At 28.3% G+C, this 18,031-nt stretch overlaps 1 protein-coding gene across 4 annotated transcripts in view; it reads left to right on the forward strand.

Annotated features, from left to right (window-relative positions):
• The window catches only part of LOC111620548 (U4/U6 small nuclear ribonucleoprotein Prp3-like), a 42,829-nt gene extending 25,508 nt beyond the window's left edge, over positions 1 to 17,321 (forward strand). Inside the window, exons 10-14 of one of the 4 annotated variants that reach the window (XR_002755932.1) lie at positions 4,313 to 4,400; positions 7,362 to 7,463; positions 7,712 to 7,758; positions 15,270 to 16,486; positions 17,059 to 17,096. Coding sequence is in view for 2 of the 4 variants with exons in the window: in XM_023362479.1 (XP_023218247.1) it covers positions 4,313 to 4,400; positions 7,362 to 7,463; positions 15,270 to 15,328; positions 16,392 to 16,486; positions 17,059 to 17,213 (499 nt within the window). In the remaining 2 variants the exon portion in view is untranslated. Of the gene's footprint in view, positions 1 to 4,312; positions 4,401 to 7,361; positions 7,464 to 7,711; positions 7,759 to 15,269; positions 16,487 to 17,058 lie in introns of those variants that run through there. The other 3 variants (XR_002755933.1, XM_023362479.1, XM_023362480.1) reach the window with 3 other exon arrangements.
• Positions 17,322 to 18,031: the final 710 nt, after the last annotated feature.

Raw genomic sequence — 18,031 nt, forward strand, 5'->3', positions numbered from 1 at the left:
GATATTACTTTAAATAAAGAAAATACAGTTTTTGATCAGTTAGATTGTACTAGTTTCAATGATGTACCATATTTTTGTGGAATGACTGGAATGCTGGTCTATCTGGGGATACCATGAAATTGGATATTTCCATATGGTAAAAATTAGCATGCCGGTTTATCAGTAAGGTTACAGCTCTTTCTTTCTAGAAGATGCATTTAAAAACATGAACAAGTTATGTCATAGAAAAATGAATGAGTTTACTTTTACTCTAAAACTGTGAAACTGTCAGCATTACATCAAAAGCTATGATTATATGTTTAATTTCGTTCATTTTGTCTTTTTTCTAATGTGACCAGAGGGTCGGCACCTCTTTAGTGCCTCATCAGGACTGACACTATTGTGTTCCATTTGACATGGAAAGCGAGGTGGCATTTTGATTCGGTATTAGAACGTAGATCACGCAGCGGCCGCATGCGTGGGCTATTGGATTCAGGATGGAGACCGCAGATTAGTGAGTAGGAAGTGACTCACACAGAGATAATGTTGCCACCTTTTCAAAATTGCTGACCCATACGGCAGGTCAAGTTTGTTCGAACAGAAGTCCCTGACGCGTGCGCAATGTTATTTTATCATGTGAAGAATAACATGCACAACAGTTCTAAACTAGTTACGACTTGTATATGAGCAATCTAAATTAAGAAACAAAATAACTTAGCTTTAAAAAGCTGAGAAGAAAGGAAAGGGAAAAAAAAGGTCGACAGGAGCGATATACGTCAGCGTAAGATTGTGAATTAAGTCTCATTGAGAGTGAAGTCTTTTGCTGTTAAAATAATGTAAATTTACAAAAATATTTGCTAGTACTTTGTTTCATCATAATTTCACAATTTCTATGAAATCCCAGTCAAAATTAATAGTTAACCCGGACAATGAATTAAAAACTGGACGGGTGACAACATTACACAGAGACTAGGTTAACTAAAAAATCATTTATTTGTAAAGGAAAATACATTGTATACAATTTATATCATTAATGAGTTATTATAAATCAAGCTAAAACAGGTCTAGATATTTTTGCGGTTCTCGAGAGAGAGTTAACAGTAGTTCGAGAGTCGATGAATACCTGGAGTAGAGGATATCCACAAGGTGGTGATAGATTTTATTGAGATTTTCATTGAGACTAAAGAGTCTGTTATCATTCTGGAAGGGTTCAGAAAGTTCTGGATCAGGAAAGTCTGGTTCAAGATTGTTGGGAAGGTTTGTCCTCACCAGCACCATTGGTCAAGAGTGAAATTAGATCAAGTAAAAGTTTGGCACAGGCACAGGATATTTTTGAAGACTTTAATCCTAGAGGAACAGGTGATGACTGATTCTTCAGTTGTCAATTACAATACCCGCATGATATAGCTCGGCTAAGAGGTCAGCAGACCATGAGATTGCATCGTTTTTGCCATCGAGAAAGTGTAAGTGGAGATTTTCTCAAGTAGTAGATGACGACAATTATTGAGCAAGTATGATGACATCGACGACAGATTTTTGTTAAAAGTTGGATTCTCACACTAATGACATAAAATACTCGTGAAATTCTGAAAATGCTTTTTTTTTTTTTTTTGTTATTTGATTCAAAAATGCAAAAATAAACATATTAAATTTAAGAAATTTGCTGTAAATTATCTCAGCTCACACATTAACATCAGTGTTGTGTGAAATTTGAGCAGAAGGTGTTATTTTCAAGATTAGGGTAGATGGTCAGTGAAGCCTGCACTGACTAACTACTACTATTGTTACTAATGTCAATAAGTCTTTAATTGTTTTATTGTCTTGTAAAGGAAAACTCTCTTTTAAGTCAGTCAATTTACAATGTTATTATTTTATTATACTGGGAAGGATGTTTTCTTTAACATTTAATTAACAACTAGTTTTGTTAGATCTGATTAACTTTATATTTTGATCGCAGTTTAATCAGCATGCTGATCATTCCACAAAAATACTATACTTTGAATGTTCAGATAGCACCATTCTTTATTCAAAGTTTTGCTGTGCTCTGATGATGAGACAAAATATCTTGAAAAATGTTTAATTGTAATTAAAATACAAAAGGACTCCTTCATTTTATAGTGATTGAGTATTTTATTTAATACAGTATTTCATTGATATAAAGTTTTTATAATGTTAATACAACAAAATCTGAGAGTGAAATCTCTAAGATGGAAATACAGTAGAGCGTCGTTTATCCGAAAGCGGGTTATCCGAAACGTCGGTTATCCGAAGGAATTCCAGTCGACAAATTTAAATTTTCGCCAGTGCCGTGGCGCTGTAATCTTTGGCTGTGTCTTCGGCTACTCAAATATTTTACATTTTTGATACTAAATTAACTTCTAAAGTATAATTTTTTATTGTTTTTATATTTTTCAATATATTTATTTTGTTTGTACAAAATAAAAAAATAATTTTTAACGATACAATAGTCTTCGTTAGGCTTAACATCGACGAAAATTCAACGCGAAGCGACACGCAACGGAGAAAAATTTCAACATGGGATAAATTAATATATTTTTTCGTACATAATTGGTTATCCGAAAAATAAGTTTTCCGAACAACCCTAGTCCCCAATTGATTCGGATAAACGACGCTCTACTGTATGTGAAAGCTAGAAAATTGGGATTATTTTGGCATTACTGTCAAAATTTTCCGCAAAATATCCTAAGACAGAACCTGTGAGATGTGAACAGCAAGCTGTGTTTGTTACACTCTGTTATTAGTTTGTATAAGTTAGACAAATATTTAATCGAAAAGTCTGACACAAAAACATTAATGAAATTTTAGGAAATGGTTTAGTTAAATATCATATTAATTTTATTTGAATAATCCCCTTTACTATTGCTTTAAACTGCATACTTTCTCTGTATACTTTCTCTGCAGTTACTGTTTCTGGAACTGTATGAGTAAAGGAAGTAACTGTCCTCAAACACCTTACTTCCTTTACTCATTTGATACTTGTTATTAATAGTGTTTAAATATTTATTTATGAAAATCTGATTTTTAAAACAAATTATGTTCAAAATTATAGTTTTTATAATGATAACTGGGACAATTTACTGTAGAATTTGATATCATTCACTATAACTGTTTTACAACTTTCAATAATTTTAAATAGTAGAACTATTCCACCTATAAAACATATGAAACATACCCATATCTTTTCATCTATCTAAAATTTAATGCATCTAACTATACACTAAATTTTACAAGTTGTAACATTTATCTTTTGGTTGTTGTGTGTGCCAGCAAAGAATATCTGCTATTCATTAAAACTGCATTCATCATAAACTACAAAATAAGCCATTCATAACTTTAAATGCAGTGTAAATTTTAATTTCTCTAATGTTTTTGGTCATTTTAAACACCCTTCCTCAGGATAAAAACAAATTACAATTTACAAATAAGAATGAAAGCTGTCCTCTGGAACAATTTGCATTTCAAATTTTAGTGCTTTATAATCCCAGCCTTTTAACCGCACATGTTGGATTTCTACACAGATTTAAAATATAAATTGACAAAAATGACATATTCAAACATCAAAAGTTAACATGTATGTGTCAGATTTACATATAAATATATAAAAGTAAAAAATAAAAACAAAAACGACAAAAATAAAATGACCTTAAAGATAAAATACATGACATTTCCCACCTCTGTACTTTAGCATCCTTGTTCACATCTATTGGTGACTTCCATGCACTGGATATTGCGTCTCCATCTTTATCATTTATTGTTTGCCCTCTCGAAGATGTTTTATATATTTGCCACACTTCTGTGTATCTTATTATGTTTTTACTTTGTATTTTTTTTTTATTATTTTTATATGTATTTTTAAATTGTAATTGGTTTTTATCATGAAGAAGGGCATTTAAAATGACCAAAAATTTGACTGCATTTAATTAAAGGTATGAATGGCTGTTTTTGTAGAATATCTGTTATTTTTCAAATTGAGATAGGACCTTGCAACTAGAGTAAATATCATTGTGAGATATCCTTTTGACTGTAGTTCAATAGAAACTTTTGAGTAAATTTTGATAAATATAGCAAATACAGTGTCTAGATTAAAATTTGGTAATTAAAAAAAATATCACACATTGAAGCTGAACCTGTGATCATATTCTAATTCCATCCTGCCTAAGGCAGAAGACTTGCTTAAGCCAGAAACTTTTCATAGTACCATGCAATTCTAGCTTTTACAGGTTGTATTCTATTTGTTAGATTTATTAATATTAAATTTTTCTAAATGATTGTATGAAAACTTTATCAAATAACAAAATTAATGTAATTTCAGTACCAAAATTTATCAGCGAAATAAGAGATCGTTTCGGTTCTACGAAAAAGGGAAGTTTGAACAACAGGCACAGAGATTGAGGACAAAGGTATGCTATTAAAAATTGAAGATAATTTTTATTAGTCAACTGCTTAAGTATTTCAGTTAGTAAGTTTTTCTAATTTGCTTCAAATTTTTTATTATTTAATATTTATGGTTATTTATTGCTGATTTTATATTAGTTTGTGGTGAAGATATGCTAATTGATTTTTTGGGTGGTATTCATTGGCTCTCAAGGACCTTGCCACTCTAATTGATAAATGGGGGATATGTTTGTAAAGTTGAGTAAGCTAAATGAAGTATTGATACTAATAAGTTGGTTATAAAGTACTAATTCAGCACCAGCAACATTCGTAATTTTGGTTTTAGAAAGAGCCATTTTGTTGTAAAATGAATCAATCAAAATGTTGAGCAAAAGTAAGAATAATGATGTCTTTCTTGTTTAACTAATTTGACTTTACAATTCTACCCTGTATAAAATTAGTCTATATATTTTTGTTGCAATTTCAGTGGTGCCTTGTACTTTAAATTTAATTAATTTCATGAGGCCATTCAAAGTCTGAATACATTTTTCCCATTAGAAATAATGGAAACTGAATTAATCCAGTCCCAAAACCTAAATAGTACCTGTTTCAATAAACTTAAAACAGCAAATACACATAATTTAAGGTAAAAATACCCCAATAATAAATTAAAACATGAAAACAATGAATAAAAAAATCCAGCAATGAGATGCTTAACTTTCCTTGCAATATTTGGTGGCACAATCTGTTATAATAATTTAGTTAAAAATATAAAAAGTTTTTAAATTTAAATATCTTAAAATGGCAAAAAACTTAATTTTTAGGGTAGGGATGAGTTTTATAAAAAAAATTTAAATGCCAACAACCAGTAAAAATCGTCATTAAGTCTGACATTACTGGAGATACACATGACCCCCTTTATCTCCCCAAGAGGGACTGTTAATCACCAAAATTTAATAGCATCAATTCCCTTAATACACAAACCTCCCTGCAAAATTTCAGAAATTTTTGACAAAAAAAAAAAAAACAGGAGTTATTAAGCTTCAAAGAGGGTGAACAAAATTGGCTCACCTTCACACACACATGCAGAAAAAAACCTCTGAATTTTTTTTGCATTTCTCGAAGTTTGAGATTTTGAGTCCAAAAATGTAAAAATCTTGGGAGGTCATTTTTTGATCAATGGCCATATTTACCCTCTGGTAGAGATATATCAGAGGGGAAATATAACGAGCTGGAAAAGTAAAATCAATTAAATTAAAACTCAAAACTACTGTGAATTTAGTGTGAACATTTATTTTTACTTAGAATCGTGCAAATCGCATTTGAAAATTTAACATACAGTAGAACCCCTCTAGTCCGCCCTCGGCTAGTCCATCACTCCGGTTAATCCGACCGTGGTCGGAGTTGAGAAACTTGTCCCGACTCATCGGTGACTCACCGTCTGTGGAGTTTTTCTGTGTTCGTTACAGTATATGTTTTACATTGTGTGTACATGTACAGTTTTGTGTGTGTTTTCAACATGTCGGGTGAAACGTAAACACGTTACTCTTTCATTAAATGAAAAATTAGCAGTGCTACAAAGACTGGACAAAGGGGAAGATTGTTTATTTTACTTTTTTCTGATAATCCGACCTTTTTTGCATTCCAACCATACCCCCAGTCCCAAAGGTGACGGATTAAAGGGGATTCTACTGTATTACATCATCTATAGTTCATAACAAAAACATTCATGGTTATAATGGAAAAGTTGTTTTATCATTAAAAAAATACTTCTATATAGGCTAAAACTGATTTAGATTGAACAACAAATTAAATAAAGTGTCACTAGAAAAGTATTTAAACTAGCATTCTTTACCTATTTATATAGGTCTGTGTCAGATTTAACAAGAAAATTTGAACTGTTGTCTTAAACAGTTTTAATCTTACTGTTAAACTTGACACAGACCTGTAAAAAGGGGTCTAAAATGCACCTTTAAATAAAATAGTGTTACTGAAAAAAGTATTTACATTGCTGTTCAAGTATTTTATCATTATAAGTAAACATACAAAACATTAGAAACTATTTTATATAATATTTTTTCAATTAAAACATAATTTTGTTTATATTTTAAACTCTCTTGTGAACACTTAAATATTTTTGTCAACCACTGGCTTTAATTTAAAATTGCTGGTCAAGCTGACCCAATACTGGTTGGGTAGCAAACTAATGTCACCTTGTCTCCCCTAAAATGGGGACAGTTAGTACTGACAGAGTGCAATCTCTTGTTGCTCTGACTATGAGAAAGAAAAGTCCACCATGACAGACATTACTTCATATATAGATGTTGCATACTTTCTGCTTTGGCAGCATGAAAGTTTCCAATAAATTAATACTTAATTGTTAATATTGTAATTTTAAAAAAATTTTAATCTTTGACTGAAACAAATAATTAATTTTCTTGTTAAATGTGAAAGAATCATTTTAAGAATTGGAAATTGTGACAAGATTTGCTTGATTTCGATTTTGATGCTCAAAAAATGTTCTATTTCTGATTCCAATTAATTGTCCTATCACTATTTATTCCTGATAATCGATAGTCAACTAGATGATCATGTGTTAAGGTGCTATCCTACTGCTGTGGAGATCTAGGTTCAAACTCAGACCAAGATCCCCTTTAAAATATATCATAGGTGGTGTAGATTGAGATATTATTCTTCATCTTTAGTCCACATTGGTTGATTGCATTGTGGATTAGGCTTAGTCATAATAGCTGTAATTGAAGCAGATTCTATAGCATACCGTGTGCTGGAAATAATAATTCAATAAATTATTTGTAATTACTTCTCAACTAAATCTCTAATGAAATTTGTCATTAGTATTTTGATGATAAAAATTATAAATGAGATTAATATTGACATTATTTTTATATTATATATTAAACTAGTTATTTTTGGAGAATAAAAATATAATTTCTTTCTAACTGAAAGTATTCTTCTAAATTTTTCAGTGTCAGTTAGAACGACTGCAACAAGAAATTGCCCAAGCTGCTAAAAAGACTGGAATTTCTTCAGCTACGAAATTAGCTCTTGTCACACCCAAGAAAGAATATGTAAGTATATTATTAACATACATCAATAAATAAAAATTAGAATATCAACCTGCCATTTATTCAAAATTATAATATATAAACAAACACTGAAAATTTCTGGTGAGATATCTTACAAAATGTAAGAATCTGTTATGAAGTTATATTGTAAAAAGAAATCAGTTTAAAAAATATATTATTATTGTGTATTGTACAAATGAAGCAGGATTTAGATAATATACTACTATCCTTGCTCTCTTAAACTTTTACAGAGTTTTAAGAAATTGTCTTCAATGGCAGGGCCTATTCTTATATGAAGGTATAATAAATTTTTTTTGCTGTTTTGACTTTAATAATAGTTTCAATTAAGAATAGAAATATATAGTTAAATAAACATGAAATGATCTATTTATCATTAATTATTTTCAATTAGCCTTGCTTCAAAAATTTTTCTTCTTCAATATTCTGGAATTTGGTATTTCATCTTCAAAAACAAATTAACAGAATTAACTCAAAATGAAGTTTCACTGTAGAGTCAAACATTGATATATGTGAAATGGATTACCCACATAAACATTAGAGAAAGAACCTTTTAGTATTTTTGAATTACTAAACAAATGATTTTTCATTGCCAATGACATTTTCATCAAACCACATGACTCGCATGACAATTCATTATCACCAAACCCAATTTATTTAAACTTATGTGTAGGCCTCATTGCTATATATAATTTTTGTTGTTTTATGTACTTCATTTTTGCCCTAACCTCAATTTAATGCCAGCTTCAGAGGTGAACAAATGATAGCTGTAAATTGAAGTTTGACTGAATTTCAGTTTTTAAAAACAGATGGAAAAACTAAAAAGATTTTAAAAATTTTATTATTTTTAAATATCTTGAATTTCAAAATGTTTAGGAAATTACTTAACTTTTTGAAATATAGTTAATTGACTGTTTGTTAAATATGATGTCAATGTAAAAAATGTTTTTTCTTGTTTAATTTTGATATTAGGTAAGCTCTCATTGATATCAAATGATAAAAAAAAATGTAGCTCATATTTTAGGATCAAATATAAAAATCAAAATTTAATGACTTAGGTTGTTATAATAATATGACAATAAAATTATTCCTTTAAAGTCTGTAATCTTTTAAGCAATTTTAATAATTTATAGATTACACAAACATTTGTGTGTAATTATGGTCAGCTTACCAACTGCAAAAAAAAATTTGAAAATGTTGAGAAATAGTGTCTGACAATGAAGTTTGTGAAATTTTAATCTAATTTTTAATGAATCTTTAATATAATACAAGTGTGAGTGTAGAAATAATTACAAATATTTTGCTGTATCATAAGTGCTAGTCGTCATATTTTTTAATTATATGTTTTTCGATTTTTGAACTTCAAAATATATATAGTCTCACACACTGTGCTTTTTTATTGTTGTGTTCTTTATTTTTATTATGTTTTGAGTTTTATTATAGACCCAGGGTGGCTAAGCTCCTTGATAGTCCGAGCCATTTTTCAAAATTTGAAATTTTTTGCGAGCCGCAATTAAATACGTATTATAAGGTATGCAAAAATTCCAGAATACAAATTATATCCGTAGCAAGAGTGATACAAATTGTTTCCTCCAGAGCACAATGTCTGTCAACTGTCCGTTGCAATGACAGTTTACAAATTCAAAATCGGTCTGGAGTCGGTCAATAACGGACGATTACGCCACTGTTTATGTTCGTTCGCGCAGTTTCGATGAGTCATATCATTCTTAACTTGGACGGAAATGAAATTTGTTACAACGTTGCACTTAGTCTTTCATATTTGTTGTTAGTAATTTAAAAGACATTTTGAAACACATACAAAACGATAATAATTTTTTAAAATATAATAACACAAAAATGAAAAGGGAACTCAGGTACATCTATCGAGAGCCACAAATAATCCTTCAAAGAGCCGCATGTGGCTCGTGAGCCGCAGGATGGCCACCACTGTTATAGACATTTTAGAATATAATGTAGATTACATTGATAAACATGTATATGGACTAGGTTTGACACTTGACTTATAGATTATAGAAAGACACAGACACGCTGTGTTTCATGATTGACTCAATTGACAATTAGAAAATACTGAATGTGGAACCTGAAAAAACAAAACCACAAAACAAAAATTGCAAGACAAATTATAAGTGTGTAGAGTCCAAGTGTATATATCTCTAGCACAATGTGGTTGTACATAGTGAATATTTGAGCAGAACATGAAAACATCTTTAGTTCATCATTTATTTTCTATACCTTTTGCAACTTGTAAACAGAAGTCATTTACAGAATAACAACTTTGTTAACTTGTTTAGAATAGTATAGAATATATAATTTATTGACTTTTATGAGTAAAGTAAAACTACAAAATATTACAGCATTCAATTTTTTACAAACAAAAGCTATTTCAATAAAATAACAAAAAAAAAACATCAGAATGCAACACAACATCAGCTATGGCATGAAAAGATAAAGATTCATACAATTGAAAATATAAATAAAGGTAATGTTAGTTTTACAATGGTCTCAGAGACTGACAATAGTATTTTTTTCTGTATAGTCATATTAGTACTGGAAGGTTAACAAAACCAATATGCAAGATAAGTCTTGAATTGAATTCTAAATACAATACAAATAAATTAAATTTTTCCATATGAACATTTGCCAAAAAATGTTGTACCAAGAGAGACGTGCGTTCTGTAAAATTTGGTATTAAATACCCAGAAACGTCTATTGGGAAGGCATTCTGCAGGAAATGTCTTATATTTAATTTTAATGAAAATTAAAGTTAAATAATTTATAAACTACTGATTTATTTGTATTAATATTATACTGTGCTATTTAACAGAAAGATTCCAAAAGAAAGAAAAAAAAATATGGAGAAAAATTTCAGTACATCTAAAATTAAAATTTAATAATACTCATATTGATACACTTAATTATGTGTGAAAATTCAGAGACCGAACATTTATTAAAATTATTTAATGATAGATAAGATCATTCAGATTAATTAAGAAATTTGAATATATTTCTTTGTTCAATAGTTTTATATTTGTTTAATATTTAAGTTTTAATTATCCAATACGAAGATGATCAAATCAAAGCTCTTCTTATTGGCTAATTTAAAATGAAGTGTTTTAAATATTTTAACTGTAGGAGGGAAAATGTAAACTTGCATTGCTTCAAAAATTTTTCTTCTTCAATATTCTGGAATTTGGTATTTCATCTTCAAAAACAAATTAACAGAATTAACTCAAAATGAAGTTTCACTGTAGAGTCAAACATTGATATATGTGAAATGGATTACCCACATAAACATTAGAGAAAGAACCTTTTAGTATTTTTGAATTACTAAACAAATGATTTTTCATTGCCAATGACATTTTCATCAAACCACATGACTCGCATGACAATTCATTATCACCAAACCCTATTTATTTAAACTTATGTGTAGGCCTCATTGCTATATATAATTTTTGTTGTTTTATGTACTTCATTTTTGCCCTAACCTCAATTTAATGCCAGCTTCAGAGGTGAACAAATGATAGCTGTAAATTGAAGTTTGACTGAATTTCAGTTTTTAAAAACAGATGGAAAAACTAAAAAGATTTTAAAAATTTTATTATTTTTAAATATCTTGAATTTCAAAATGTTTAGGAAATTACTTAACTTTTTGAAATATAGTTAATTGACTGTTTGTTAAATATGATGTCAATGTAAAAAATGTTTTTTCTTGTTTAATTTTGATATTAGGTAAGCTCTCATTGATATCAAATGATAAAAAAAAATGTAGCTCATATTTTAGGATCAAATATAAAAATCAAAATTTAATGACTTAGGTTGTTATAATAATATGACAATAAAATTATTCCTTTAAAGTCTGTAATCTTTTAAGCAATTTTAATAATTTATAGATTACACAAACATTTGTGTGTAATTATGGTCAGCTTACCAACTGCAAAAAAAAATTTGAAAATGTTGAGAAATAGTGTCTGACAATGAAGTTTGTGAAATTTTAATCTAATTTTTAATGAATCTTTAATATAATACAAGTGTGAGTGTAGAAATAATTACAAATAGTTTGCTGTATCATAAGTGCTAGTCGTCATATTTTTTAATTATATGTTTTTCGATTTTTGAACTTCAAAATATATATAGTCTCACACACTGTGCTTTTTTATTGTTGTGTTCTTTATTTTTATTATGTTTTGAGTTTTATTATAGACCCAGGGTGGCTAAGCTCCTTGATAGTCCGAGCCATTTTTCAAAATTTGAAATTTTTTGCGAGCCGCAATTAAATACGTATTATAAGGTATGCAAAAATTCCAGAATACAAATTATATCCGTAGCAAGAGTGATACAAATTGTTTCCTCCAGAGCACAATGTCAACTGTCCGTTGCAATGACAGTTTACAAATTCAAAATCGGTCTGGAGTCGGTCAATAACGGACGATTACGCCACTGTTTATGTTCGTTCGCGCAGTTTCGATGAGTCATATCATTCTTAACTTGGACGGAAATGAAATTTGTTACAACGTTGCACTTAGTCTTTCATATTTGTTGTTAGTAATTTAAAAGACATTTTGAAACACATACGGAACGATNGTCGAGTCGGGACGTCTCCGCATTTGACTTGTGACATTGTTAAACTTCTTTCTCTGTTTTTCGGAAGTTCTATTTTTGATTCTCAAGTACTTTTGCTTCTATTATTTAAAGCACATTTGGAATTTGGATCAAAATTTCAAATAAATATTCAAATAATTAAATATTTACAGTATCTGTAATTTGATCTACATATTTTGATCCAAAGACATTTTGGATAGCAAAAGCAAAAATGTTTATTAATTTTTAGCAACTATGCATGATATTTTAAGGAAAAGTATTATTAATTCTTACGTGAGTACGGGTTATCGAAATTCTTTGGTAAATTAAACTGCTTTGATTGTACAAAACTATAATTACCACAGATAACTTTGTAGCAATGATGCTGTGAAAAGTTTGTAATAATTAATAATGATGGAAAAAGTTATCCTATAAAATCTATATGAATTGTATCACCTTAATACAATTTAATAAAAGGAACCCTATGTCAAATCACTATTAATTCTATTATATTGGTGCATTATGTTATTGTGTAGTCTTATATTTGTAATATGTATTTCTTGGTGTTTATTGACAATGTCGATAAGAAATAAATGTTTAAGTATTTAGAATCAAAGTTAAAATTGATATTTTTTGTTATAATTGATTGCACTGAAGTTATTTAAAAAAAGGTTTAGTAATGTCAGTATGGAAAAGTAAATTCCACATTTTTAAATTATTAACAATAGAAAATTGATACTAATTTACATTAATTATGCCAAACAATATTGATACATAGTGTGGTTCATAGAATTGGCTAAGTATATATTTTCATTTGTTTCTCGTTTTGTGGTCGAACTATCTTGTAGGTTAAATATCAGCATAATTTTCTTAAATTAATTATATTTTATTGAAGTTTTTAAAATTGAAATCTATTTAATACCAATAAATATCAATTTGTCATCAGAAATATTGCCAGATTTTTATAGTGTCATGCTTTTGTTAAATGAAAATTAATGATTCAAATTTATTAAGATAGGCAAAATTGCCATCTCGTTAATAATTTTAATAATCCAGCACTAACTAATTTAGAAATGCCAAGAACAAAATCTTCTTGGAGCAACACCTACACACTTTGGTTGGATATATTTCTGGTTATTTTATTTAAATGTGTATCTCTAAATTGTCTACAATAAGTCGGTAACAGTATGGAATACGTAGATTCTCTGTCGACAGTCATTTAACCTTAACTTGTGTTCCTTAGAATGTGTAATCATTTACTTAACAGCATATGTCGGTCCAATTTATCTAATATGAAATCAAAAGTCTGTCAGATTTTAATTGCATTTTGGTACTGTTGAACAGAAGTTATTGCTTACGTTTCATCTTAATCCAGGTATAGTCTTTATCTATTAATAATTTTAATTTATTCAGGTAATCTTGAAGAAAGGTGTCTTGTTAATTTCTTTTTACCAGAATTAGTCCATAAAATCTGGTAATTCTTTAGTTATATGTATATTTATGATATAGGGATTTTATAGATTGCATGCTAAATAGTTTAAAAAAAATCAAAGTATATTAAATGGTTTGCATAAATGTGACACAGTTGTAGAATACAATTGCTTTTTAACTGCTTTTCATCTATAGGGTACTTATAAAGACTGTTTTGCTGTATTTTTAGTGAGTATATGCAATGTTTTTGTATATGTAACTTGAATAAGTGCCATTTATATACAACTCTTAAAATTTTGATTTCTGAATTGGCATTCTCCAAGTTGTATATCTTTTGAATTTGAATTTAAGGATATTTTAACATACATAAATTCAAAAGATTGTGTTAAATTCAAGACTGTAACAAGTCATTATTAGGTAGTTGTGATTCATTTTTTTTTTGCTTACAAATAATTATGCCCTCTGTCCCATAATAATAGTAGCAGTTAATGAATTTAATCCCATAATAATAATAGCAAAAAAATTTTATCCCATAATAATAATAGCAAAAAATAAATAAATATAGAATGCAACATTTATTATCAAAAAATTAAATTAAACAATGAATTAAAAATATTATTCCTCATTTTCATTTTGAGTGTTCAGATAGTTTCTGGATGTTTCAATAATTTCATTACTGCATTTTAAAGTTATAGGTAGGATCTCTTGGCTTCAAAGCTTTGCTTTCCATATATGAGTGAGCTTAAAATTATTAGAGGCATCATTTTTCATTGCTTCCAGCATAACTTGTTGAAGTAACAGAAACATATTATCCAAATTCTTGATATGGTCATTCTGTTACATTCAAATTGTTTAGCAACTAACATAATTGCACCTTTCTGCAACTTTTCGTTTTTCTTTTGATTCATCAAAAACAACTGAACAATCACAACTCGATTTTTGCTTGAAAACACTTTTTTTTTTTTATCTTACCTTTATAATAGGTAGCAAATGTTTTCAGTCTCATTTTGAGATTTGCATCAGACGTACACAGAAGAAACATAAAATGCAAGCCAAGAATCCCGAATTCAAAATGTTCTTAAGGTTGTTCTTTTATGTCCCTGCATTTAAATGATTACAGGATTTTTGAAATTATACATATTCACCTATAATGCAATTAAAAGTAAATCTTAAAAACATTCTATATTTGGAATTCTTGGCTTGAATTTTGTTTCTACTGTGTAAGCCCAATGCATGCCACCAAATGAGGCCAAAAATGTTTGCTGCTGTGTATTAAAAAGTATTATTCTGCTGTAAAAGTATATAAGGTTTGTTGCATGTTAACTATATGATACATTTTATTAAATTAAAATTTTATGTTTAATTTACAGTTAATTATAGATGAAGATCATACAGTATATGCTTAAATGTAATTACTGTATATTTTAATTTAAGATTTAATTTAAATATTTCATATAATTTGATGGTATATATTTTATAAAATCTTTATTTAATTTGCAATGATATCATCAAAAACTTAACCTAGATTGCTATCTCGGGAGACATTGATAAACTTTTTTCTGATAATTAACCTTAACTTGCGGAATTTTTTCTTTTTCTAATGAGATTTTTAAAATATCAAAAATTAAAAATCTCTGCTATATAACAAATACTTGGCTACCTCATTTTACTCACAGCCCTGTCACAAGCATAATTTTAAATTAATTTTATAACATTATAAAAGAGCTGACATTAACTTGTATTATACCCTTCTTTATATAGAAAGAGGGGGAAGTTCCCGAGATTGAATGGTGGGACTCGTTCATCATGAAAGGGGAGAGGTAAGATACGGTGTGCTTCAGGCACCCCCTCCGAGGCAAACCGACGTCAGACACGCCCGGCAGTCGACTTAGAATTAAATTGATATTTGCTTTATACATAGTTTAGATAAAATTATCTTTTCAATAACTTCTAAATGGACTAGTTAATTTAATTGAAATCAAATAGACATCTATGTGTTTTTATAATTTTATTGCATAACTTTGATACTGATTACAGTCTTCATGATTGCAATTTTAATATGTATATGTCAAAAAATTTAAATTTTTATCTGTATTATTCAAATTGTAATGTAGTTTTTTTCCTATTACCCTTTACAAGAAAAACCTGTTTAGAGAAGTAAACAAATTTACTAAACAATGAAAGAAGAACTCTTTATTATTCATACTAAAGAACAAACCATTATTTAAGGAGCCAACTCTCTTATTTTGTCAAAACATTTTTAGAAAGCCTTAACTTCTATTCTTCAGTTGCTTATATTGTTTGAAATAACAAAGATATTTGGTGTAGATTGCCAAAGACGGGAAGGTAAAGACCTTATTTTTGGTGATCTTCACAATGTTTCATTAAAAATTTGATATCCCAAAAACATTTTGATAAAATAAGGGTCGACTTCTTAAATAACAGTTTTTTTTTTTTGTCAATGTGTTTTTAAACAAATTTATTTTTAATTATTAGGCTAATAAATATAAATTACAGATGAAAATTCAAATAAACGAACAGATATTTATCATTAATTTGATTATAATTTTCAAGAAATTAAAACATTTCATGCAAGACTTGAGTATCTAGTTTTGCAAATTATTTTTTTGGAATTTATTTTTTTATATTGAATGTCTCTGTAATTTTACAAGCTGTATAAAAGTTATCACTTTCTATTTTAAAGTATGAAATGTTAAGAGTTTTGGATAATTATAGAAATTATTTGTACAAAATTCTCGGATTTAAAACATTAGAATTTTTGAGAAAACTTTGATTGACTTTTATACTGGTTGTTTTAATTAGTATTTTAATTAAATTTGTTCAAAACCTAATTTATTGGATGGAGTATTTTGATTATTTCAGTTATGACAAAGTTACAACAGGTAGTGAATTAGAAGAAGAACACTTTGAAGGTGTAACCAGTTTGGTGGAACATCCAACACAAATGAAAGCTCCAAGTATGTTTGTCTATTTTTTACAGCTTTTATAATTAATTATTTAATAGAAAAGTTATTGGAACAGGTCAAATAAAAAAATCACTTGATGCAAATTACAGATGGGACTGTGGCAAGTGGTGTAGAACTTCCTCTATGCCACACATACACACTATATATATGGTGTGTATAATAGGTTGTGTGTGTGTGTATGTGTATATAAATACATAGTGGTAGACAAAACTGTAAAAGACAAGCAAAATTTTCATCTAAACAACTAATTTAATTAAAATTATTGGTTTAATCATGTTCATATGCTTTAAAAAAGTAAATTAATAGATTTATACACTAATAAATGAATAGTGTTGGAATACTTCTTCCAAAAAGTAAAAAACCAGATAATTTATGTTGACCAAACTTTAAATACAACTGAAAAGGTCAAATATGCTTAAGTTGGAGAGTGGCTATATACATTTTTAAAAACTCTTAGTAATAATCAGTTATAATTCACTAGAGTAAAAATGAAGACAAAGTAATTAACCATTTTTGTAATTGTTTTAATAAATTGAGGTCGTTATCTTTTTGATTTCTTCTAGCTGATCCTTTAAAACCGTCGTTTCTTCCCGTCTACTTAACAAAGAAAGAAAGGAAGAAGTTGAGAAGACAAAATAGAAGAGAGACTTGGAAAGAGAAACAAGAAAAAATTAGATTGGGATTAGAACCACCTCCTGAACCTAAAGGTAAAAATTAAGAGAGAATTTTTAAAACGTTCTTTTGTTTTTTCCTTTTTTTTATGAAATTTATACATAAATAACATGATTTATTATTTTGTTAATAAAAAAACAAACAAAAATAATTACTAACTAGAACCCATTAAACATCTAGTTTGATTGTAATATGAGTAATTATGATTGACTATTTATATAACATGTTACATAAATTATTTTTTAAATAAATTATATTTATCACTCTCCATTAGTTGAATTGTTTGAATGGGTGAATCACAATACTTATTAATTGGATTAAAATAAATCAGTTATTTTTCACTATAATTATTTGTAACTAATATTTTAGGGGAAAAAAACATTCAAAATTAAAACTTGACACTATTCATGCATCATATACACTTTGCGTAATGAATAAATGTCAACTTAACAATGTAATTACATATACAGTAGAGCATCGATTATCTGACCCCCGATTAACCGTCACCTCGGTTAACCGACCGCGTTCTAGTCGACAAATTCAAATGTCTGCTAGTGATGTGGCGCTACAATATTTGGCTATGTCTTGGCTACTTTAATATTATTTTTGTTAAATTTTTGATTGTTTTAGCTGGCAACACTGGCTCAACCATGAAAGGGAGGCCAGTATTTAAACGAGACTTAATTTTCTAATTACGAGTGGTGGTTTGTTTTGTGAGCAATAAAATAATTTAAAAATAATTTTTAACGATACAATAGCGACGATTATTATTTTTAAAAATTTTTGTTAGGCTTAACATCGATGAAAATTCAACGCAAAGTTGGTTAATAGCGATATACTAATAAACTTTGATATATTTTAAAA

This window comes from Centruroides sculpturatus, unplaced genomic scaffold (genome assembly GCF_000671375.1).
Source record: "Centruroides sculpturatus isolate CEXI.00-Female unplaced genomic scaffold, Cexi_2.0 scaffold244, whole genome shotgun sequence".
NCBI lineage: Eukaryota > Metazoa > Arthropoda > Arachnida > Scorpiones > Buthidae > Centruroides > Centruroides sculpturatus.